We start from the raw sequence: 25379 nt of genomic DNA on the forward strand, positions 1-25379 counted from the left end.
AGGATCCAGCCCGACCCTCACTCGTGGACTTGGTAAGTATAATTTGATCAAACGTTGCCTACCTCTGAAACAAGCATTTTCCCCCCATAGACTATAATAGGGTTCGATATTCGATTCGAGTAGTCGAATATTGAGGGGCTACTCGAAACGAATATCGAACCTCGAACATTTTACTGTTCGCTCATTTCTAGTGGTCAGTTCTGTTGTACAGCTTATTCTCTAGGAGCCAATTGATACATGAAGGTTCCTGTATATATAGCAATCTCTATGGGGTAACCCTAATGTCATGGCGCAGCCAGCAATGAGTTGTACCATGGGATAATAACTCTTCAATTGCACCTGCAAGGGAAAACAGCATCTAATACAGAGTAAAGGAATAGCACAGCGCCACAGGGCATCAGTGCAAGAGTCACATATTGTTCAGTAAAATGCGATTGATACCCAACATATTGCACTCTTTAGACCCAATAATTTATTTTTAACAGCTGGAACTTGGATTTCAATCCATTTTACATCCTTTAAAAATGGATGCATTGATTTCTTTTGGGTCTGTGTGTCCGGCCAAACTGACAAAAATAGAACATGTCAATTTTTTTTGATGTCCGTGAAAAATGGTCTGTCAATATGAATAGACAGTTTTAGACATCAAGATGGACTTGAAGTGTTCTTTTTTCTCCTATGTTCACTTCTTTCTTTGATACAAAAAAATTACAGCCATTTTTTTAAAAGCTGTCCCGGCATTTTTAAATTCTCTGAGTTTTTTTTTTTTTTTTTTAAAATACAGGAACCTCTGGGCATACTGTTGACTTCAGGTGTTTTCCTATAGATTTATTTATAGGAGAAAAACAGCAGAAAAAATTGCCAGGGGAAATTATTAAGACTGCCAATTCTTACGCCAGTCTTAATTTCACAGTAAGGGTGCATTCACACTGAGTATACGCTAAGCTCTTTCTGAACGTAAAACACGTTCAGAATGAGCGCGTACAAAGCAGATCCCATTCATTTCTATGGGAGCTGGCATACATGCGTTCCCATAGAAGTGAATGGGATCTGATTTGTACGTGCTCATTCTGAACGTGTTTTACGTTCAGAAAGAGCGTAGCATATACTCAGCGTGAATGCACCCTTAGACGCGCCTTAATTCCTGAAAGGCTACAACCTCTTAGCAATTCTAGCACGTGTATGTACACCAGATTCCCGCCACTCAGCCCTCTACCTAAAAAAATGGTGAACTCCTAAAATGTGCCAAGTTGAGGCATATTTTTGGCCACTCTCAAGATACATCTGCCTTAGTAAATGTGGACATGTTGGTGCAAAAATATGATCAAAAAATACTAAAAAATAACCCACAAAAGAACATCTTGTCATTTTTAGGCTAAGGCCCCATGCAGTGAGTCGCACCTAAAAACACTGCATAAGGCCGGGTTCACACAGGGTTTTTTGGTCGGCCTCAGATTCCGGACCAAAATACGGGTAGCTGCGACTGGATGCCGCGGCAGTGAACCAGCATCCAGTCGCACACTCCACTCCGGATTAGGGCCAAATGAATGGGCCTAGTCAGGAGGGAGTGTCTTCAGGCAGATGTCGTGAGGCGAATCTGCCTGAAAGAATGAGCGTGTTGCTTCTTTTTTCCAGGAGCCGGAACAAACGGCTCCCAGAAAAAGAACTAACCGGCTCCCATTGATTTCAATAGGAGCTGTCTTTTTGGTCAGGATTTTGAGGCGAATACGGCCTGACCAAAATACCCTGTGTGAACTAAGCCTAAGGCTAAGGCCCCACGGGCCGTAATCGCAGCGCTAAAGCGCTGCGGAAAGAACCACTGCCTGAACGCATTGTGGTTCTTTCCGCAGCAATTTTATGAGAAAATTCACAGAGTTTTCCTCTGCGGACTTTCTCTTAACATTATATCTACGGGAAAACCGCCGGTGTTTCCATAGATATAATTGACAGGCTGCAATTTGCAAAGCTGCAACGGTTTTGCAAATCACAGCGTGTTCGCACTGCATTTTTTTTCCACAAAGTGGGCATGGGATTCGCATGAATCCCATCCTCTTTGCTTGCACTGTAAAATGCCGCGATTTTTTCCGCAACGTCTCTGCTGCGGGCAAATTGCGGCATTTACGTTCCGTGGGGCCCCGGCCTAAGACTGTGGCGGAAATTTTTCATGTTTTTTTCCCCAGGATTTTTCACAGAAAGTCAAAAGTGTTTTCCTCTGCAGACTTTCTGCCTCTATTATACCTATACAGAAAATGCCAGCATTTCCCTAGGTATAATTGACATACTGAGTTTTCCCATAGATTGTAAGCCCTCGCGGGCAGGGCCCTTTACCCCACCGTGCCATCGGTCATTGTTAGTATTATATCTACCTGTATATTTTGTGTATTGTATGTAACCCCCAAATATAAAGCACCATGGAATTAATGGTGCTATATAAATAAACAATAATAATAATAATAATTTACAAAAACACAGCATTTCCGCTTCGGATTTTTTTTTCTGCAAAGTATGGAAGGGATTAGGCAGAATCTCATCTACTTTGCAGGTAATGTAAAATGCAACATTATTTATTGCAGCATTTCTGCCTTGGCCAAAACGTTTTGAAATGTGAAGCCTAAGGTTTTTTTTTGTTTCTTTTTTGGGGGGGGGGGAATCCTAGTGTTAAAATGAACCTGAAGGCAACGGAAATGGAAGCCTGAAGGTACAAAAGATAATTGTTGTAGCAGTGTGTGTCACAACGCCTGGGCCACAATTGTGTTAAGGGGCTTCTCTACTACAATTTGTCATTGATAATACTTCTTGTGCAGTCACTATACCCCTCATTATACACACAGTACAATAAGGTTCCAGTAATTCAACAAAAATATTGTGAGATAAATGACATACTGTCAAATATTCTGAATTGTCAACTAAATATTGAAAAATATACAAAATTTCCTTTTGGTTAGGAACAACCAGAGACTCAGCACAAAATAAATTGCTAATAGCATACAGACCATTGTTAACAATACAGTAGAAATAATATTCTCTATACAGAAAAACAAAGTGATAACTAAACACACAAAAATAAACATGTCCCACTGTTTTTCATTCTTGAAATATTTATTGCAAATTTCAGATACCTGAAGCATATCAGCAATATTTGCATTTTCAAGGACTCCTGCATAAAAACCTTATACGAGAATAAGAAAAATATCTATGGAAGAATGTTACTAGCGCGATTTCACCGGGTGATGATTCGCACTAATAGTAATAGCAATACATTCATGTTTTCTTAAGTTTAACAGAGCAAACGTGAGTTCTCAAAAGGCGAATGGAGCCTGTCTAAAAAAAAATTGCGATTGGTTTCCAATCCTATAAAATACTTTTTCTTGATATGTTTATTATAAAAGTGCAAAAGTTTCCTTTACATTAAGACTACACACAGTTAGGACTGTTGAAAGTGTGATTTTGGGCAAGAGTAGAAAATGGTACAATGGCCCATTCCTGCTGAATTTGAGGATACTTCTCCCAACTGCAGATTTCGTTTTGGCTCAGACTACATGTGAATATTTTCACTTCTTGCATAAGATCACACTTTTGAATTTGAGCTTCTAATGTATTCCAACATCACGTTAGGAATTAATACTTCACACTTTACAAGCGAAGGAGGCATGGTCACAAGTCTGAAAATAAAACCTCATACCCACAAAGCGACTATGTCCGAGTGCACTGCACAATAGGTTGTTCATCTAGAAATAAAATACAAGGTCATCGAGGTCACACTGTATATAACAAATGCAATACTATATGTGAGGTCTATAGAAAAATATACAGAAAATATGTATTATTCATATACCAACTAAAATACAGCTTAGTGATTTTTCTTTCACATGAGAAAAATTCTGAAATAAGTAACAACTGCAATTGAAAATGAAAGGGGTAGGGGCAACACGGTGGCTCAGTGGTTAGCACTGCAGCCTTGCAGCACTGGAGTCCTGAGTTCGAATACTGGCAGGAACAACATCTGCAAGGAGTTTGTATGTTCTTCCCGTATTTGTGTGAATTTCCTCCCATTCTACAAAGACATACTGATAGGAAACTATATGGGGCTCACAATCTACATAAAAAAAAAGAAAATCAAAGGGGCTCAATGAGAGTTTATAAAAAAAAAAAAAATCAGAAGGAAATATTCTAAAATAAATAAAAACAAAACAAAAACTCACTTGCTAAATCCCCTCCTTCCTTACTGATGGCGCTCTGGTGATTACTGTCAGTCTTGACATGAGGTACATCCAAGTGACAGCAATATGAAAACACTAGCCTCAACAATCCTGTACCATACATGCTGGTATCACCACTGAGGACAGAGACTCGCGACAGTGGTCCTTTACATGATAGGCATATTATCACTATATGGAAGTTAACAGGAGGCTGAAGCCATCGGGGATATAACAAATGAGTAATATTTGTTTTTTACAACATTCCTGCAGATAGTTTAATTTGACATTCCATTTAAAGGGAGTGTCACCATAACCCTGCATATCAACCTGACCCTACTGAGAGATAGGTTAGGGTCATCTGAATCAAATGGTGTTTTCCACTTGGGAATCATTGTCTCCATTGCCAAGATATGACTGGTAGAGATGAGTGAGTAGTACTCGATCGAGTAGGTATTCGATCGAATACTACGGTATTCGAAATACTCGTACTCGATCGAACACTACTAGCTGTTCGAAGTTAGGATTCGATGCAGAACCAGCGTTGATTGGCAGAATGCTATACATTCTGCCAACCAACGCTGGTTCTTCTCTTACCTTTAGAAGTCTTCTCCCTGCGCAGCGTCCCCGCATCCTCTTCCGGCTCTGAATTCACTCTGCTTAGGCATCGGGCCTGGGCAGAGCCGACTGCGCCTGCCCGCGCATGCACAGTAGGCTCTGCCTAGGCCCAATGCCTAGCAGAGTGAATTCAAGGCCGGAAGAGGACGCGGAGACGCTGCGCAGGGAGAAGAATCCAGCCCGACCCTCACTCATGGACTTGGTAAGTAGAATTTGATTGAATGTTGCATACCCCTGAAAAGAGCATTTCCCCCCATAGACTATAATGGGGTTCGAAACACGTTCAAACAGTGTGCGGCTGTTCGAATCGGATTTCGAACATCGAACATTTTAGTGTTCGCTCATCTCTAATGACTGGTTTTCAAGTGAGCTCTTTGGAGCAATGACGGCGCTGTTGTTGCTCCAAAGAATTTATTTGCATATTGAAAAAAAAAACGTTATCTCGGGAACAAAGGCACCGATACAAAAAGGCAAACATTGTTTGTTTCAGATGACATTGTGTGGTTTGAAATAACCTAAGATTAAATGATAATTCATAGAGACGGGTTATCATTTATATGATTATACACAGAATTTATGTAGTAAGCGTCTAACCTCCCTCTATAGGTAATTGCAGGTGGACCAACTACACTCACACACACACACATATATATATATATATATATATATATATATATATATGCACATATCCATATATGTACTATAGAACAAACATGGCAAAATCAATATTATCATTTCGCTATTTTTGCTCTATAGCACATTACATCATACAAAGTGAATGAATTCATGGTATGTTAGAGTGAAACGAGAGTTCATTAACAAAACACTAAAGTTTTACTACTGCAATATCAATTTGGAACATAGTAGGGATCAGGTTAATATGTACATATCAAAATATGTCACCTATATGCCAACAAACCTATCTGTCATATTCTTTAAGATGGACACATGACAATTACTTTCTGCAATGGCTAGTTCTGCTTACAAATTTTAGGAAAATATGATACAGGTATGGTATTAACATTTCAATGGTATAATTGTATGACATCTTAAGATGAAATAGTAGTAGCAATTTAAGATAAAGAGCAACTTTCACCACTCCCACATTTATTCTGCTGCAGTTGGAGTTTTTTCTCTAGCTCCCACCATTCCGGTGCAATAAGTTCTGTTAGTTTTGGTGTCTGATATGCTAATTAGGCTCTGTACTGTCAGGTGGGCGGTGTCAGGGAGGACCAGGTAAGAGGGTGAGATTCAGGGATCTCTGACATTGTCTGGTCAAAGATGGACAGAGCCAGAGGTCTGCTGAGGTCCCAAAGAAGCCGCTTGACAATAGAGTATCTATCTGGTAAATCAGGCACCAAAATTAACAGTAACGCTGGGTTCACACCTGCGTTTGGGGTCTCCGTTCTATGGTTTCCGTCTTCTGCATGCCAGAAGACGGAAACCATAGACCGGGTCCGGCCGTGCGCGGCGGTGAGCGTTTTAGGCTCTCCGCCGCGAAACTGGATTTTTTTATCCGGACACAGAGTACTGCATGTCCGACTCTGTGTCTGGATTATAAAACCCGGTTTCGCGGCGGAGAGCCTAAAACGCTCACCGCCGCGCACGGCCGGACATCTCTCTCACCCATTCAAATGAATGGGTGAGAGAGACTCCTGCAGGTTTCCGTATCCTGCCTGTGTTTTAGGCAGGAAACGGAAACCTAAGTACGGAGTGCCGGGCCGCAGATGTGAACGAGCCCTAACAGAGGAGGCAAGAGAAAAATTGCCATCTGCGATGGAATCAGTGAGGCGACACCTATGAAAGATTCAAAGAACAAGAAGGGTTGGAGGTTGTGAAAGTTCATATTAAGACCACGGCATTGTGTAACATGGCATCTCTTTGATGCTCTATCGGAGAGGATTTAGCAAAAACAATTGTACTCAATTAACAATGCCCAAAGATGCCAATCAGGGGGCTCAAATAAGAGGTCATTGGGTCATTTGACCTTACTCCGCTAACTGGCATCAGGGTATATATGCCCTACTGGCATTTTAGGAGGCTGTGTCATTGCTGAATCCCTACTTTGTAGTTTGGGATTATTAGGATGTAAGGGGGAGTTCACACAAAGTAAAGTGCGGCGTATAAGTGCCACATCACGTGGCACGTTACTCCGTGTGAACTCCCCCTTATACCATAAAGCTCTGTTCACCCTTCTGTTAGTTTTTAAATTTTTCTGTTACATTAGAGGAACAGAAAGGTGAAAAACAACAGCAGTCTGTCATACGCTGCATGTGAACAGGACCCAAAAGACCCCTAGTGTCTTTAATTTCGATGAGAAGAATAGTGGCGTAAACTGCACTATTTCTCCTGTCAATTATGATGGGAGCTCATAATGGGAATGTGAACACAGGCTAACATTTCCAATGACATTACATCCCTCTTTCTCATATACAATTCAATTTCCTCTTTAAATTCTCATTTTATGACACATTATGTGTTATGATTAATATAGAATATGGCTATATACCTACAAGCATACTCATTGTTATGTCATCCCATTCTGTATTAATAATATCTAGCTCTGAACAATCCATGTGCTTGCAACATATTGCCTCAAAACTAAAACTTGTTGTATCTGATGTAGGGCCCAAGGGGACAGAGCAGGACACAAAGAGTGAATCCCTATGCCATACCTCACACCCCTAATCCCGGCAACAGGTATAACAAAGTGAACCAGTCTTGACTGAAGTTTTCCTTTAAGGGTGTATCCACAAATCCTAACATTGATTATGTGTCTGCTTAAACATTAGAGGTCTATAGCTATAGATATACAATAAAGTACAGTACGTAGTAGACTTCCATTTTTCGGTACTTCCTTCCAATTATGTAGGACCTATAAACATGAAGCCAGTGCAATACTGATGGTAACTTTGCAATATAAAACAGAATCTCAATGTCAAAACCCAAAAATACTTAGAATAAAAAAATAAAAAGTCTTACACATGGATACTCTTGAGGTGTCATACGCAATCCAACTGAACATATTGGTGGTTTATAGTACAAGTTTCAGTTTTTTTATTTTAAACATATTTTACATGATATAAAAATATTAATCACAGTGCGCTTTTACATTGTTATTGCTATAAACAGAAATGCTGCACAATATTTTTAGTGGAAATAAATTATATAGTCATTATCTTGATAAAAAAAAATAAAAAAAATCACAGGAAAACCATGGACTTGCTTTGTCATTGCACGTGACCCTTCAAGTCCTTAAAAATAAAAAAAACTTGGTCGATTTTCGGGTCCCATTTTTTACATACTGCACACTGCACATGTCCTTACACCAAGTATGGTTTCCAATGCAAAATAGATCCAAAAATAAAAATAAAATTAAGTGTTCCTTATTTTTAGAGGCATATGGACCTTTTGTTCTGTGGTATCTAGTTCATGTGTGGTCTTTTCCAATATGTGGGTACACAACGACAAACTTCTTCACTATAGTAGAAACCAGGATCACAACGTTTCTGTCGAGTTGTACAGGGTGGTCTGTAACAGCTACAAGAAAATAAAATAAAATTAGCGTGGTCATCATTACAACGTATTTCTACTCATGCAATAACAAGATTGTGTAGTGAAATTAACACATTGTCTCTCTTTCAGATCTTTGAAAATTGGGAGGTATATGCAAATATAGCAGGTTGCATTTTCCATATCCCTCTTGATAATTCTGCCCCGCAAGAGTTGGTGCGTAATTTATGATGATGTGCACACTCTAGGATCCTTATACCTAGGGATACATCTTTAGCAACTCTTTGCTTGAGTAGATTTATGGAATAATTTATGGTAGAAAACTGACAAATGACAATAATGACCCAACCCCCATCATGCCCCTGTCATGTCCCCTTTGAAGAAAGTTGTTCTGCAGGGTCTAAAACTTAAAAAGTTGGCATTTTTGCCCCAAAATTCTGACTTGTGCATAAAATTGTATACCAGTTTCTTAGTAGACAAGCCACGATAAACCAACCCCACAATTTGGAAAATTTACAGCAAGTAAATTTATAGCAGTTGTACAGGAATTAAGGCAACCCTTAGAAGGTTGACTTCAGAAAAAGACCAAACTGGTCACGTCCTTCACAGATGTCACCAGTTCCTTGCCAACGACCACTCAGACTGATTGGTCTTAGCAGTCACATGACAGACAACAGACACTGGCAGTGGACAATGAAGCTGCAGGGACAGGTGAGGTCACATGTATTCTTGTAAAAAGTAGAAACATCTTATACCTGCATGTTTGGTGATTGAATCTCTTTCCTCTAAGAAAGCATTTGTTTGGGGTTTCTACGCATTCACATACACATTTGATAGGATTCAGCGGCTGGTGTTTTGGGCAGGTCTTTTTACACACACACTGGCACTTCTCTTCATCATATTCTTTGTTGGACCCACAGGAAGTTGAAAGAAGTTTATTTTTGCAGACACATTGGCAAGACGTTCGATCAAGCTCTTTATGAGGACCACAACTTGAAGGCAACAAGCCGCCTCTACAGACACATTGACAGGTTTCTTCATCTAATTCCTTGTTTGGACCACAGATGTCATGGAAGGCCTCAGAGGAGTCTATGAACAATAGAAATGGAGCCAATATGTTAGTACATCTTACACATATACTGTTCATTGTGATACATTTATATGCAAACTGCTTTGTCGACAATAATAAACAGGTGGAGAAATGCATCCCCCAACCCCTCCCCCACCCACTGGTTGCAGTGGGTGAACGTTTTCAAAAGTGTCATCCAACAAGCATGTTTATGTACATACGGTGTATCCACAGTATGTTTGGTGGCATAGCTATTTACAAATGTATTATTTTCTCAGGAATTTACAGAGACGAGAAGGAATGAAGTCATAGATGACATACTCAGTGCTTCTAGGAGAGCATAATGATACATCCTGAAGCCATGGTATGAGGAGTATGAAAGCCGGTGGAGGGATTTATCAGGTTTGAATGTGGGATGTAGAGAAGAGTCTCCCTGTGTTTTATCCAAGGGGACCAGATTTTTAGGAATCGCTCATGAGAGTGATTTATCCAAAATGTAACTTCCTCCATTTTGAAAATTTTGTTAATCTTATCTGACCACATGTGTATTGAGGTAGGGTCTTTGAAAAGGGCCAGACAGGTGTCACTGCAATATGGATGCAATATATTCTGTTAATATGGGACTCAAAATCCAACCAATAGGGTCTAATCTTACCACCATATGTAAGAGATGGAGTTGGCCCATGGCCAAATCTCAGGCACAGTTTACTGTTTGTTAAGCCACAACAGAAAAGTGTACCACAAAGCAAAAAACGGACCGCTACAAGGGACTTTTAGAGTCTGTAGATGGCCTTGTGCAAGATCCGGTAGTCAAAAAAGTTCACATAGGGTCACTGATCTAGGTGCATAACAGCCTTTAAGGAATTGGGTGAATATTGTCCGAAATTATGCAGCCCTATAAAATGCCTTCTTGGTATAATTTGCGAGAAAGACAAAGGGGATGAGGAACTTCTTTACAAAGTGGATGGCCTGGAGAACTCTCACGTAATTGTCTCTCCCCTCCATGAAAGCTAGCTCATATACTTTAAATTGATATTGACTGAATGTTCCATACACATGAGTAATGCTAGTTAGAATTTATGAATCTATCAGGAAAAATATAAAAAGTTATTTAGTTGTTTTATAAACACATCTGTAGAGATTTCAGAACTGATGTATCAACGTATCCAAACTTAAAGGACCTACAATTGAGATTAATTCAACATAACATCACAACATGCTCACAAAAGGCTGCAATACACGTGACTCCATTGGGTGCTCACACAGACACATATAGGATAGTTAGCATAACCCTTTGTGATAGCTGGCATTTAGAAAATCTGCCTAACATTCTGTGTAAATACTAGAAAGAGTATGGAAGTAACCACTTTATGGGTGAGACCCCACGTTGTGGAAACGCAGCTATTTTTGGTGAAGATTAAACTGTAATTTTTTTAAGTTAAAGTCAGGAGCAGAAATGTATAAAGTATAAGAATTTCCTTTATATTTCCCTTTCCTTTTGTAGCCACTACTAGGTTTGGCTAAAAGAAAAAACAAAAACAGAAAAACAGCAAAATCTGAAGGAAAAAAAAAGAAAAAAGGAAGTGTTCCCGCAACATGGGGCTTCAACCTAAAGTATTTTCCCACAAAAGTATACGATAGGGGATAACTTGCTCATCTGTTTGATCGTTCAAAGCCCCATTGATCAGAGGAATGGGAGACTTTCATCCCCCATTCTGAGTGGAGCAGTGGTCGTGGGGTGTGTACACAGTTCCATCGTTGCAATTGGAACACCAATTGAGATAACCAAGATAAAAGTCTCCCATTCTCCTGTTCACTGGGGATCTGTATGGTCAGACCCTCACTGATTTGCACGTTATCCCCTACCTTATGGGTGGGTGATAACTTGCTTTCGAATGAAAACCTTACATCAATTTCATAGACCATCAATTTTTGTATTCTATATTTTTGCACTATACACTAAAAGGTAGAGTAATAAATAACTAACAATAATGGGATAAAGTAAGAGCTGGTGACAGATAGCCTCAGATCTGCTGCAATGAGGTAATAAAATGTCATCAGATCCCTAGAACTCATCTAACTCTAAATATATGTATGGGGGATACAGACAGAACAGGCTGACATTAAGCATATATGTTAGAATAACGGAGATCATATTGCACAGCTGTAACTTTCTTATCTTGATAACATAAGAAGTTGTCACAGTGTTACATTATTCAGAATAATGGAAACATAAAGTCCTAACGTTATATTACGTCATAACACTAATAAGTATAATTATCCAGGGCAACCAATGATTTATGTAATACATAACTTATGAGTAGAAAACGGCTCCAGAAATCCCTCGAGATGACGATACATAAGAGCAAACAATTCATTACATTCTGAAAGAATACACTACTAATGTGTTCAGCATGGTGAAAATCTCTTACCTGATTCCTCGTGATGTGATGAAAAGTCATGATGTTGTAAGCATTTGCACAAATGGTTGTTCCAAACGTAGTTTCTAGGGCAGGTTTTATTTGCCACTTGACAGCTGAAAGAGATAAATGAGAATTGGTATTGTATAGAAATTCTTATTAAAAAAAACCCCATATGACTATAAATCCAGAAACAGTGCCACTCATGCCCACAGGCTGTGTTTGGTATTGCAGCTTAGTACTATTCAATCATTTACAGGGTAAAACTGTTTAATAAAGAAAATTATCATGTCATGCATTAGAAAACTGTATTTAAAGCTAGTGTTATCAAAATGCAATATTATTTTTATATATGACCTAGGAGGTTACTTTATCAGGATGATTTCATTGTGGGGAAATTATGTTTTCAGCAGAGATTTTCTAGGGAATCCCATCCACACATTGCGGAAAAATATACAGCAGCAGACTCGCTGCAATTTCCAAAACTGTTGCAATGTTGGAAATCGCAGCATGTCAATTATACCTATGGAAATGCCGGCGGTTTCCATATAAGAAACTTTCCGGTCTCAGCACTTAGGCCACCACTGAACACTTATTGATGACCTACCCTAAGAATAGGATTACTAAGTAAGCCCCAGAAAAACCTTTCAATGATGTCTGATTTTCCCGTGGTGGAAATGCCGCAGGAAAAATCGCAGTGTTTTACAGTAAGGGCAAAGTGGATGGGATTATAGCGAATCCCATGTCCACTTTGCGGTAAAAACCGCAATGCAGACACACCACAATGTCCTAAACCAACGCGATTTTGGAAGTCGTGCATGTCAATTATATCTACGGAAACGCCATAGCTTTCCACATAGGTATAATTGTAACAGAAAGTCCAAGGAGGAAAACTCCATTTGCCTAGAAGCATATTTTATAAAAATCAGATTGTGAGATGCTCCAAGCACTGCAGATATGTGACAGATGGAACAACAGAGTCAATGGATAGATCCCAGTATTTATATACTTTTCATGGGGAGAAAAGATCCTAAGTTTTGCAGCATGGTGCTACAACACAGTCACTCGCTGACAACCATTCAGTTGTATGGACTGTATCCATCAGCGGCATGATAATGATATTTACATTGATTTATGCTACATATGTCAATCTACAATCACAAGGACTATGGATATAATTTTTGTTTGATGTAGTTTAGATAAAGGATCACTGCTATAACACAAACCTTTTCAGTTAGTTCATAGCAGAAATTTCTATGTAAATCTGGTTTACAAAGCATAAACATACTGATAATGGATAGATTACATGATATCTGTATTTGTAGTGTTATACAAGGTACAGATAACATTTCATAGCATCAAGGCACTACATTCCAAAAGACAATAAGTAATGTGCCAAAACCAGCTCTGCTACAACGTACTTTGCAGGTAATTCCTATTGAGGTATTTGCCTACAAACATAATATCGATATAAATCAGTTCTCACCTTAAACATTTTTCTTTTTATGTACATAGTAACATGACAAGTCTCAAGGGCCGCATATATTAAGTGCTCTTGAAGCTGTCTGAGACATTACTGTCCAGTCAATATCCCACAAGTCACTGCCCTGAATGAACATCATTTATCATAAACTCGGCACAGATGTTCCTGACAGGAGTTTGTGATCAGCTGCAGAAGACGACAAGATTATAGTCAGCCTTTAATATGTATCTTGTGGCTCACTGGTGCTTAACATAAAGCCTGATGCGTCTTTTACATCACTTCTCTGATAGGAAGCACTTGTACTGAATAATTGGTTTACAAGTCGTTGCTACACAATTTCTAGCAATTGTGAAAAAGTAGATTTAATGCTACAGGTTAATCCAACTTCCCCAATGAAAGACGCAAGCATCTGCCACTGAACCCTGGAATTGCACCACTGAGATTTCAGTATAGGAGAGCAGATCTGCAGTGAAATATAACCTGAAACACGTTTCAGCCAACAGCGTTCAGAGCTTGACTGCAGCCAATCACAAGCGGCCTTCAACCATCTGTGCTGCACTGAACATAAATAATACCAAGTCAGGACAAAGGAATGTGGAGCACTGTCAGTATGACAGAGGGGGCTTCACTTCCCTTATAAGAGGTGTAAAACAATGAAATGTGCCAGACAGGACATCGTATCAATTGTATAATAAATAAAGTGAAAGAACAATAGACCTTTATACTCAAAATGTAAAAAAATAAATCACAATTCTCTAGTTTCCTATCAAAGGTTTTAAAACCCTAGTATTCATGGAAAGAAATAACTATCAACATTTAAACTTTTTTTTTTTTTAATACAAAAAGCAAAACTAAAACAAGAGAAATATATAAGCACCTGTAGAAATGGCCCTGGTCTCAGTGTGCATGATGTCTAGATGAGATAGGACTCCAAGAAATGGAGCTCACGTATTGATCATCTATAAATTTTTGCATTCAATATTGGTGCATCCTCTCAAGGGATTTTTTAGCAGTCTGTCCCTATTGCATTGTCCCTATATGTCATTAGAGGAATATAGTGAGACAAAACACTACAGTCATCATTCATATCAGTCCCTGTCCCCAGTGGAACCCCCACGCGCGAGCCTACGTCTACACATAAGAATCCTCAGCTGCATCCCTCAACACTACTGTCCCCAGTGGAAATCACATTAAGGCTGAGGCCCCATGTTGCAGAAATGTAGCGTTTTTTTGCTGCAGATTTTGCTGCTTTTTTTAGTCAAAGTCAGGAGTGTATTTAACAGAAGAGAAATGTCTATCAGCTTCCTTTATATTTTTCATTCTTTATCATGCTAATCCTTACATTGACTCAAAAAAACCACAGCAAAATAGTTTGCAGTACCAGCAAAGAGAACGCGATTCTGGCTAATCCCATCCACACACAGCAGAAGAAAATCCTTTTCAAAAACACCTGCGTTTGTAGTGGTGGGTTATTGTACTGCAGCGCTGCCTCATTGAAGTCTATGCAGAAGCCCTGCAATACCTAAACCTGCCTGTACAGTTTGTATGGCGCATGAGCAGCTCAGCTCCCAGCATGTGAACAATACCAGAAACTGTGCTGTCCCGGGGCAGGAGATCTAAAACTGCGGGCAAATCTAAAACTGATGACTTATCTTAGGCCGTGGCAAAAAATGCAGCATTTTACCAGACGTGCAAAGTGGATGGGATTCTGGCTAATCCCATCCACACATTGCAGAAAAATATCTGCAGCAGAAATGCTGCAATTTCAAAATCACTCACGGCTCGCTACGTGGGGCCTAGGACTCAAAGATACTTAAAAGAAAATCACACCACACACAAATCATCATGTTGCCTACGAGATCTAACAACTACTTTTTCATGATTGTTCACCTGGTGGATGTCTCTGAATATTTAAGCTCTGTAGGGCAAATAAACTGTATCCGCATATTGCAACAGATATCTATGTGGGCCATGGTTTTATTCTGAGAGAACCCTAGCTTGTTGGGCACCAAAAGTAAGATTTGAGTGTGGCACCATTGCTTTTTTATCCTAAGGATAGGCCAGCAGTATTAGAAGCTGGGTAACCCATTTATAACTAGACTAACACACTATGGCCAACGTTATGGGGGAGGAACAATTGTAGTAGTGATGGAGTTTGTGTTCTGTTTGTGTACAAGACTACAAATAAAGCCGTTATGAGTTCAAAATGACACACCAAAACCACATAAAAATCCAAAATATAAATTGTAATTGCACCATAAAAAGAGAAGGTTATGTCTGTGAGGGTATAACAGGGAAAGAAATCGGTTGCTGTCCTTTATCCCAACATTTTGTCCAGACTATTTTCCTTCACTTGGAACCCACTTAACCTATTCAGCTGTACTCAGAGATCATCTTACACAAATTTTGTCCACAGCAAAGACACAGTAAGGCTGGCTGCATACGACGCAAAATAGGACCGGAATAGTACCTTTTCTTATATTTTGCGGCCTGGACTGTCGGCCCGCACACGTGACCGTGAAATTCACAGTAGTGTGTAAGGGCCCATAGAAAAGAATGGGTCAGTGTGCTATCCATGAAATACATTATAGTGATAAACATCATATATTCGTTATATATGTAACAGACCAAAAGTTTGGACACACCTTCTCATTCCAAGAGTTTTCTGTATTTTCATGACTATGAAAATTGTAGATTCACACTGAAGGCATCAAAACTATGAATTAACACATGTGGAATTATATACTTAACAAAAAAGTGTGAAACAACTGAAAATATGTCTTATATTCTAGGGTCTTCAAAGTAGTCATCTTTTGCTTTGATTACTGCTTTGCACACTCTTGGCAATCTCTTGATGGGCTTCAAGAGGTAGTCACCGGAAATGGTCTTCCAACAGTCTTGAAGGAGTTCCCAGAGATGCTTAGCATTTCTAACACTAGCCTAGGGAGGTGGGGGCGCGCGCAGCGCTCTGAAGACATGTGAATGAGAAAGAAGAGGAGCAAAAAGAACGGGGAGAAGAAGCAGGAGTGGATCTGTGCAGGTAAGTTGAGTGATCGGGATCGGAATTCCGTTCCCGATCTTTTTTAGGCGGGATCGGAACCCAATCGCGATCGTGAAATTTACTTGTTCGCCGATCGGGTTCCAGTCTTTTCCGATCCCAATCACTCAACCCTACCTGCTGCCAAAGTCTCCTCTTAACAATTGTTGTAGAGATAGGTCTGCTGCTAGAACTCTGTGTGGTATTGACCTGGTCTCTAATCTGAGCTGCTGTTAACCTGCAATTTCTGAGGCTGGTGACTCGTATGAACTTATCCGCCGCAGCAGAGGTGACTCTTGGTCTTCCTTTCCTGGACGGTCCTCATGTGAGCCAGTTACTTTGTAGTGCTTGATGGTTTTTGCAACTGCACTTGGAGACACTTTCAAAGTTTCCCAATTTTTCGGACAGATTGACCTTCATTTCTTAAAGTAATGATGACCACGCATTTTTCTTTACTTAGCTGTTTTTTTCTTGCCATAATACAAATTCTAACAGTCAATTCAGTAGGACTATCAGATGTGTATCCACCTGACTTCTGCACAACACAACTGATGTTCCCAACCCCCTTTATATGGCAAGAAATCCCACTTATTAAACCTGACAGGACACACCTGTGAAGTGAAAACCATTTCCGGTGACTACATCTAAAAGCTCATCAAGAGAATGCCAAGAGTGTGCAAAGCAGTAATAAAAGCAAAAGGTGGCTACTTTGAAGAACCTAGAATATAAGACAAATTTTCAGTTGTTTCACACTTTTTTGATACGTATATAATTCCACATGTGTTAATTCATAGTTTTGATGCCTTCAGTGTGAATTTGCAATTTTCATAGTCATGAAAATACAGAAAACTGTTGAAATGAGAAGGTCTGTCCAAACTTTTGGTCTGTACTGTGGGTATGATGTTTATCAATGTGCTTTGTAACATGGTGGTGACTGATTATTCTTGGAAAGTGCTAGACTCCCTTAAAAGTTATCCCCATAGACTTGTGTCTACAGTATATTGGGAGGTGGTTGAATTTCTTTAACTGTTCTAATATAAATAAAGAAAAGCTAAGTAACTCTTATTACATATTATGTGCCTTTTCTCTGAATACTGGTGATAGATGGGAATGTTTATTGCTGCAGGAACGCGCTATTGATAACCCACAACCCCATAGTCACAACATTTCCTGACAAGCTGTCCGAGCAATGTTGAACTGGAATATCTCAGGGCCATTTGTAGCCTTATTAGAGCTGATACTAGTTGTTTTGTTCTTTCCAGTTGACTGTAACTACAGCCATACAGATTGTGCTGCTGGGTATTTACATTGTTTCTATGCTGTAGAGATCTTTTTAATCGCTGGATTTTCCTAATACAAATGGTACTTGACCACAGCTTGGCAGTACACAGCACACGTAATATTCACAGGTTACTAAAAATCTGATAAATGCTGAACTTTCCATGAACCTCTTCAGAGTTACCCACTGACATCATAGAAACCTTCCCAGAACATGAATATGCTAAATCATTCCGACTTACTGTACTTGACTTGCTGGCAGCGATCTTCTAATGATTGAATGGACTTGTCTGTAAACATCCAATTTCGACATGCACCGACAGGATGTATGGTTGGCAAAGCTTATGGTGACTGGTTTTATTGGCCCTTGAGACAGCGGGACTGTGATTTCAAAGAGCTAAGGAAACAGAAGAAGGTTTAAGGTTATCCCCAATGTTTAAATTAATTCCCAATATTTACTAATATACAATGTATGACAGTAATGTTATCGTCATGTCGATGAATCTGGTGCTGATTTTGAAGCAGATTCTCGCTCATAAAATTTGCTTCCCGTGTATTTCAATGGGAGACAGTGGCAGATTTTTATTTTTTTTTTAAAGAAATGTCTTCCGGCAAATTCTTCCAAAACCGCTCATTGAAATGAATAGGAGGCACATTTTGGAGAATTTTTTCAAGGACATTTTGGAATGATTTTTCAAAATATTTGTTTCCAAAATCTGCCTCAAATTCTCCGCACTTATTTTTCTCAGATATGACTACAATTTATACATGGCTCAAGTACTGTACATGATATTTCTATGGAGGCCAACAATTATCATAGACAGTCTATACTCAAGGTTTATAATCAGTTCTATATACCTGTATACATAACAATACAGATGTAGAAAGGAGTTCTCCTTTAATCAACTCATTTCAGAATTCTTTTATAGGAATGAATACATAGAATAGTTTCTCTCTCATGTTAACAGATGAAAAGACCCCATTATGGTTACATGGCAAATATGGTCCATTCTGCAGGAAGAATGCTATAGAGCAGAAGTTCCAATATAAGTCCAATTCAGCAAACAAATGATATTGTTTTGTGTAATAAATAGTTACCAAATTTCTCAACGCACTTTCTGTATAAATAACTCATAATTTTTGAGATGCTTGATGTCATTCATTCTGCTTACTTCTAGTGGATAAAAATCAGTTCATGGTCACCCGTGTGTCCATCCTATGACTGCCCATCACATGATTTTTACCACTGGAAGTAATAAGAATGAAGTATATATACTGAAAAGGGGTTTCCAGGATATCCAATGTGTTGGGGTGGTATAAAATAAAAAGTGATGTCGACAGAGTGTCCCCTTTTTCCTCCATTGCTGAGACCGGAGGAGTGGTTGGTCTCAGCAAACACATTGACCTCAGCACTTCAGACCAGTCAGTCCCAGTGGCAGATGTAAAAGAGATAGGGGAGTATCATTTTTATTTTTTTACAGCTCCCCTGCCACTAGTTGGTTTCCCAGTTATGCTGGACAATCCCTTTGACACAGTATCAATAATAGAAATTACCATAACGTAGAATAGTTACTTCTGACTTTTTTTCTGGATTGAGCAGAGACATACCGTATTCTGCTACAAAGTATCATCCTGTTGTTTCCGCGGCATACATAATGTACCAGTCTTTTGTGTGCTAGTTTCTCCCCCCTTTCTCCCCCGTAGTTAATTTTCCTGAATTTATTTAAGCGTGTGAAGGTGTTTACACAGAACAAATTAGATTTCCACGGCGGAGCGGAGCGGGGTGCAGAATTCTTGCTACTCGGATACAGAGTGGAGTTTTTTTGATTGTTGGCACAAAGACATATCTGACATTTCTGAAAGCAGCTGTGTCCGATGTGAGAAGCCTGTTAGGAGCTCTTAAATTTGACACGGATCATAAGCAGGGAAGATTAAAACCACACACGCCAGGAACATTTCTTCACACTGGAAATGGCTAAACCAGGGATGAAACATTGACACCATTTTGGAAACAAAGGGGATCTCTTTACTTGGGTTGTACAAAATATTTCTCCAAAATATGTCACTCATGTATTTGTTTCTGTAGGAAGCCTGAATCATTTACAGCCTAAGCTATATGTACAGTTTGTTTTCCATGCTTTGGCAGCACATGCGATTGCGGGGTTTAGGCAATGTCGGACATTCTACATTTCCCAGTACAGCATTTGTGAATAGTATGTGCATGAACAGATCTGATATCCTGTCAGTATATGTGAACTCTGTAGTACTGATGTATTTAAGCTGCTGGGGGTACTTGTAGAATGTCTGTTGTTTTTCTCAGAAATTTCTAAAAATACATAAATAATATATCACAAGGAGAGGCTTTATGATAATGCAGCAGAAGAATAAAAGTATAAAAATAGCAATCCCCTCCACATAAATAATCTAAGGCCTCGTTCATATCAGCATTCATATTCCATCCAGGGGAATCTGCATAAGTACCCTCCCCCAAACGGAATACGGAACGTAACTGCAAGCGATGTGCTAGAGAAATCACAAGAACCCCATAGACTATAAAGGGGTCCGTGTGCTTGCCACCAGATCTCCGCAGGGATCATACGGACAGGAAAGTAGTTCACAATCTACTTTCCTGTCCGCATAATTCATGTGGGCAGTGCGTGGCAAGCACATGGATCCCATTATAGTCTATGGGGTCCGTGTGCTTTCTCTGGCACACTGCTTGCAGTTGCGTTCCGTATTCCGTTGGGGGGGGGGGGTCCTCATGCGGACTCACCCAGAAGGAATACCAACACAGATGTGAACCAAGCATAACATGTCACCATTTTAAAGGATCTCCATAGTTTATTAAAGCAAAGCTCCAACCAAAAGTAAAAAAGTCAGTGTCACTGAATCCATATGTGTAGTGTCGTCCTTGATCTGTCAGTCACAGTGGATCCTACCGTACTCCGTCTACTTCCTATGACCAGGTACACTGCTGTGTTTGATCATTTCTACAAAGCTAAGCCCCGGTTCACATCTGCGTTCGGGTTTCTGTTTGGGGAGTCCACTTGGGGACCCCTCAAATGGAAACCTATACTCATATAAAAGCAGTTACTTGGGAAACCTGCGGACCCCACAGACTATAATGGGGTCCATGAGGTTTCCGCACGAAACATGCAGAGAGAAAAGACCTGCAGGCTGAGGCCCCATGTTGCAGAAACGCAGCTCTTTTTGTTGAAGATTTTGCTGCGGTTTTTGAGCCAAAGCTAGGAGTGGATTGAGCAGAAGGGAGAAGTATAAGAACTTCCTAGATATTTCCCATTCCCTTTGTAGCCAGTCTTGGCTTTGACTCAAAAAAACGCAGCATAATCTGCAACAAAAGAAGCTGCGTTTCCGCAACATGGGGCCTCAGCCGCAAACAGCACTTTTCTCTCTGCATGTTTTGTGCGGAAACTGAACGGAAACCACATGGACCCCATTATATTCTATGGGGTCCGCTTGTTTTCCCAGGTAACTGATTTTCTATGCCTATAGGTTTCCATTCGGGGATCCACAGGCGGACTCCCTGAACGGACACCCAAATGTAAATGAGAATCGAGCCTAAGCTGAATCAACCAACAATCATAGTGATAAGAAGAATACTTCTGCACCCTTTTCCTCAGCACCCCGACCACAACCGATCAAAATTCTGAGATGTGACTACACACTGGGTGGATGCATAATTCAAGGCATAGATGAGTTAGAGAAGTAGCTATCATCTTTTGCTTCATATGTTGCAAATAAACTTAAGCCAATACATGGAAATGTTTTTAAAGCAGTTTTCCATTTAGATTTTTAAGGCAACGCCATAAAAAGTGACAAAACTAATCAGCAATATAGAGGAAGAACTTACATTTCTCCTTCCTGTTACATTCACTTCTGGCTTTGATAAAAAAAACAAAACAAAAAAACCCAGCTGTATTACTGCATTACTGTGTTTCCAAGAAATGCTGTGTCTGTGATAATACCCTCAAATAATATATGTTGTTGTATATTTCCTTCTAGGCAGGAACAGCCATATGATACACGCAGTGCCTATTACCTAGTAGTACATAACTGTAGAGTCTCTGCATTCAGCCACACAGAATCTGCGTATGATGCTTTATGCCATGTGCATGAGACCTTAAGTGAATTTTTGACTGAAGCCCCAGGTTGCAAAAATGCAGAATTATTACAGTGGTGGAAACGTAGCGGCAAAAAACACAGCGTTTTATAGTATTTGCAAAGTGGATGGAATTCTGGCTAATCCCATACACACATTGCAAAAAAAAAAAAAAAAAGTGCAGCAGAAAAGAGGTTTCCACCGCTTTTTTTCTGCAACATTTTTTTTTGTGCTGCATTACTTTAGTTATCTTTTGATACATTCTTGAGACCTCTAGCATTTGTCTTCTTTGATTTTTAGCACTTATTGCATATCTTGGGATTTGGGATTGATATTGACATCAATCCCAATTAAATAAAAACCCTATATATTTATTTCACAAATTTAAAAACGTATCGGTACCTACAGTCATATATGGAATAATGATATTGGATTTTAACCCTAATATTGCTGGACCAATAAAAATATTCCTATGTATGCTGTTACTTGTAGTCCTACATGTGGTCTGTGCACAGTTACCATATGGACTGGAGATATCTGGAGATATATATCCACAGCAGGTGAGCTGTTCCAATTTTTATATACATTTACTTGTTCTAACTAAATCCCATTACAAATCACTGATGCATCACAATAGGACATAGTTTTAGAGGCAATTTTTCCATTCTATGTCTTCATCAAGATAACATTTTTTCCGCCCACATAAAAAAAGATGTTACTGATCCTGCACATCCAGCAGAAGAAGGATCATTTTGTGTACGTACAACATAGCAGTTTTCTAGTTAATACAGAATGACAGGAATGAAATTACATTTTAGTGTATGAACTCAATAACCAGCATATGGTTTGTTTTCTGATCCTGATATCATTGTGGTATAAATGTTCAGTACACAAAGTAAAAACTCTCCGATACTGGGATCTGTTATTTTTAGACCTGGAGTCCTCAAGTCTCAGGTTACAATGTCCGGTATTTTTTGGGAGCGTATCTTATGAGTTTTCTAAATGGAGTATGAGCCACTCAGTAGATCTAATTTAAACATAACAGAGGAGACTCGCTGGGTTTTTACAAGCTACTCCTCCTCCTGTGAGTTTATGTCAAAGCGCCTACCGTTAATAAAAAGTTAATTATGGTGAGTAATTCTCAGGACACGGCTATGATTAGACAAGTGACCTTTCTGGAATGCAAAGTGGTTACTGTTTGTCTTAAAGAACCGACATCATTTTATAAGAGAAAAATTTACATACAAATAACTTTCTAAAACAGACACAAAGGTGACCATATAAAGTATCTAGGCAGAACTATCCGAACAAAATGGATTAGCTAGATCTTGGTATTAAGAAACAAATTAAACTTGAGCTAAATAGAATACAAACATCTATCTATCTATCTATCTATCTATCTATCTATCTATCTATCTATCACCATTTTTTGCGTTTTATATTACATTCATGTTATGTTATAAACTGAAAACTGGGAAAAAAGACAATGCAAGCTACTTTTTCAGAGCTCATTATATACTTGCCCTTAAAGAGGACCTTTTACCTCCTGGGGCACATGCGGTTTTATGTACCACTAGAAAGCCAATACGGAGCTCAGTTCAGCGGCTTTCACGTTCTGTGCCCCTGGTGAAGAGCTATCTGTACCGTAGCTCTTCAATGTCAGAAGGGCGTTTCTGACAGTCAGTCAAGAATGCCCTTCCTCACAGTAGCATCTATAGCGCTGTACTATGAGAGCAGTGAGGAAGGCCTCCCTCCCCTCCTAACAGTATACGTCCATAGACGAATACTGGGGGGTGAACGTTCCTCACCACTCTCATCACTGGGCGGAAAGAAACGCTTCCTCTCACAGTACAGAGCAATAGATGCTACTGTGAGCAAAGGCTTTCCTGACTGACTGTCAGGAACGCCCTTCTGACAGTGAAGAAATACGGTATTGGCACCGATAGCTCCATCGGGGCACAGAACGTAAAAGCTGAATTCAGCGCACTGTCGGATTTCTAGCAGTATATTAAACCGCATGTGCCCCAGGAGGTGAAAGGTCCTCTTTAAGTGCAGACTATTGTCCACTATTAAATGGACATGCATATTGCAATACGCTATGAACAGAAGGTGGAACTATGCTGTATAAGTAAATGCCCTAACACTTCACAGGATAATATCTATAGTAAATGACAAACACCCTGATTCAAATGCAACAATGGTAGCAAAACTAGGTCAATAAATATATGAAATAGGTGCTATACATTTGATGCACATGATGCTTTACATGTAATGGTAAATTTTCCCTACATGCGATCTATAGTTAACTTCAGATGATCACCTGAGTAAAAAAAAACCCCCAAAAAACTACAATAAATTCGGAAATAAACCCAACATTTAATATATCCGTATTGTACAGTATTTCTTGCCATACTGAAATTGGTTTTAGCACCATCCAAAGTAAAACACATGGTGAAAATCACAAGTTTAAAAATAAAATTAAATTGGAATCAAGTGCGTCTTGGTAATCATATACGACAAGCAAAACCGTAAGATTCCTAAAACATGAATATATTAGCGTGAAACATTGCACTGGATGGAGAAGAATGAGCCCAGATGTGTTATTCTGTTTGCATTATCACTTCATAATAGAAAAATGCAATGCTACATATGTGGTGACACGAACGCTGATAAAAGACATTATTTAAGCACATTGTCTGTGATTGTTTCAGTATGTTGAATAAGACAGCATGGAATTTATTTGTCTAAAAATATTTTTATAGTCTGGAAAACTATTTTTTTTTAAAGATTAACCCCAAGCGGCAGCTTGGAATTCAATAGACATGTTGGTGTACCGTATACTGTTACAGAGGTTGTCCCAAGACTTGATATTCATCAAAGTCAGATTGGTGGGACCAGACACCCCCGAGCCCCATTGATAAGCTGATATCAGCATGAGGAGATGGCTACATACAATTAAATGGGTGCTGAGCTGTAATAGGATGGCATGGCCAAAACATACAAGACTGTCTGTCTCCGATCCTAACACACTAGAGAAATTAGCTTGAATGCCTCTGGGTCAGTAGACCGTGCAGATATCAGCTGATCAGTAGGAGCCCCAGTTGTTGAACCTTCCACACTGATGACCTATCCTAAAGTCAAGACTTAGACATCCTCAGAGATGGCTCAGCATGGCTAAAGTGCAATAATAGATACATAGGTGTTGCAGAGATAGAAATTGGAAGGTATTGCTTTTGATCCATTGGCACTAAATTCACTGTGAAGGCATATGTCAACAAACAAACAATACATAGTCAAATTAAAGGGGCATCCAAAAGGCACACAATCCTAGTATAAAAAATTTGGCCAAACCTGGAATTTTTAGGATTCACCACTTATGATTAATTATTATAATCTCGTGTCTCTTAAGATCCTACATAATGATCAGAGACTTGGGGATTCATAGAAAAATAATACATAATGATATTCATCTTCTCTCACCTCTCCTGGGCTCTCTTGCGGCATCCGGTGTTAGCTCGTGGCCTCAGCAGTCTTTTGGGGCGCTTTATGTCTTGGAATTTAACATGCCTGATTCTTTTCTCTTCTAACATAATCTGTCAGAGGAGATTCGGGAAACCCCCATGCATGTAGAATAGTCCTGATAAC

The 25379-nt window shown here is 39.4% G+C and overlaps 1 protein-coding gene across 1 annotated transcript in view; it reads right to left on the reverse strand.

Moving 5' to 3' along the window:
- Window positions 1-7916: 7916 nt before the first annotated feature.
- The window catches only part of VEGFC (vascular endothelial growth factor C), a 97801-nt gene continuing 80338 nt past the window's right edge, over window positions 7917-25379 (reverse strand). Inside the window, exons 4-7 of the mRNA XM_075258465.1 lie at window positions 17857-18011; window positions 11829-11932; window positions 9083-9416; window positions 7917-8354 (exon numbers count right to left, since the gene is read on the reverse strand). Coding sequence (XP_075114566.1) covers window positions 8240-8354; window positions 9083-9416; window positions 11829-11932; window positions 17857-18011 — 708 coding nt within the window. The 3' untranslated portion in view covers window positions 7917-8239. The remainder of the gene's footprint in view (window positions 8355-9082; window positions 9417-11828; window positions 11933-17856; window positions 18012-25379) is intronic.

This window comes from Leptodactylus fuscus, chromosome 1 (assembly GCF_031893055.1).
Source record: "Leptodactylus fuscus isolate aLepFus1 chromosome 1, aLepFus1.hap2, whole genome shotgun sequence".
In the NCBI taxonomy this organism is placed as follows: Eukaryota; Metazoa; Chordata; class Amphibia; order Anura; family Leptodactylidae; genus Leptodactylus; species Leptodactylus fuscus.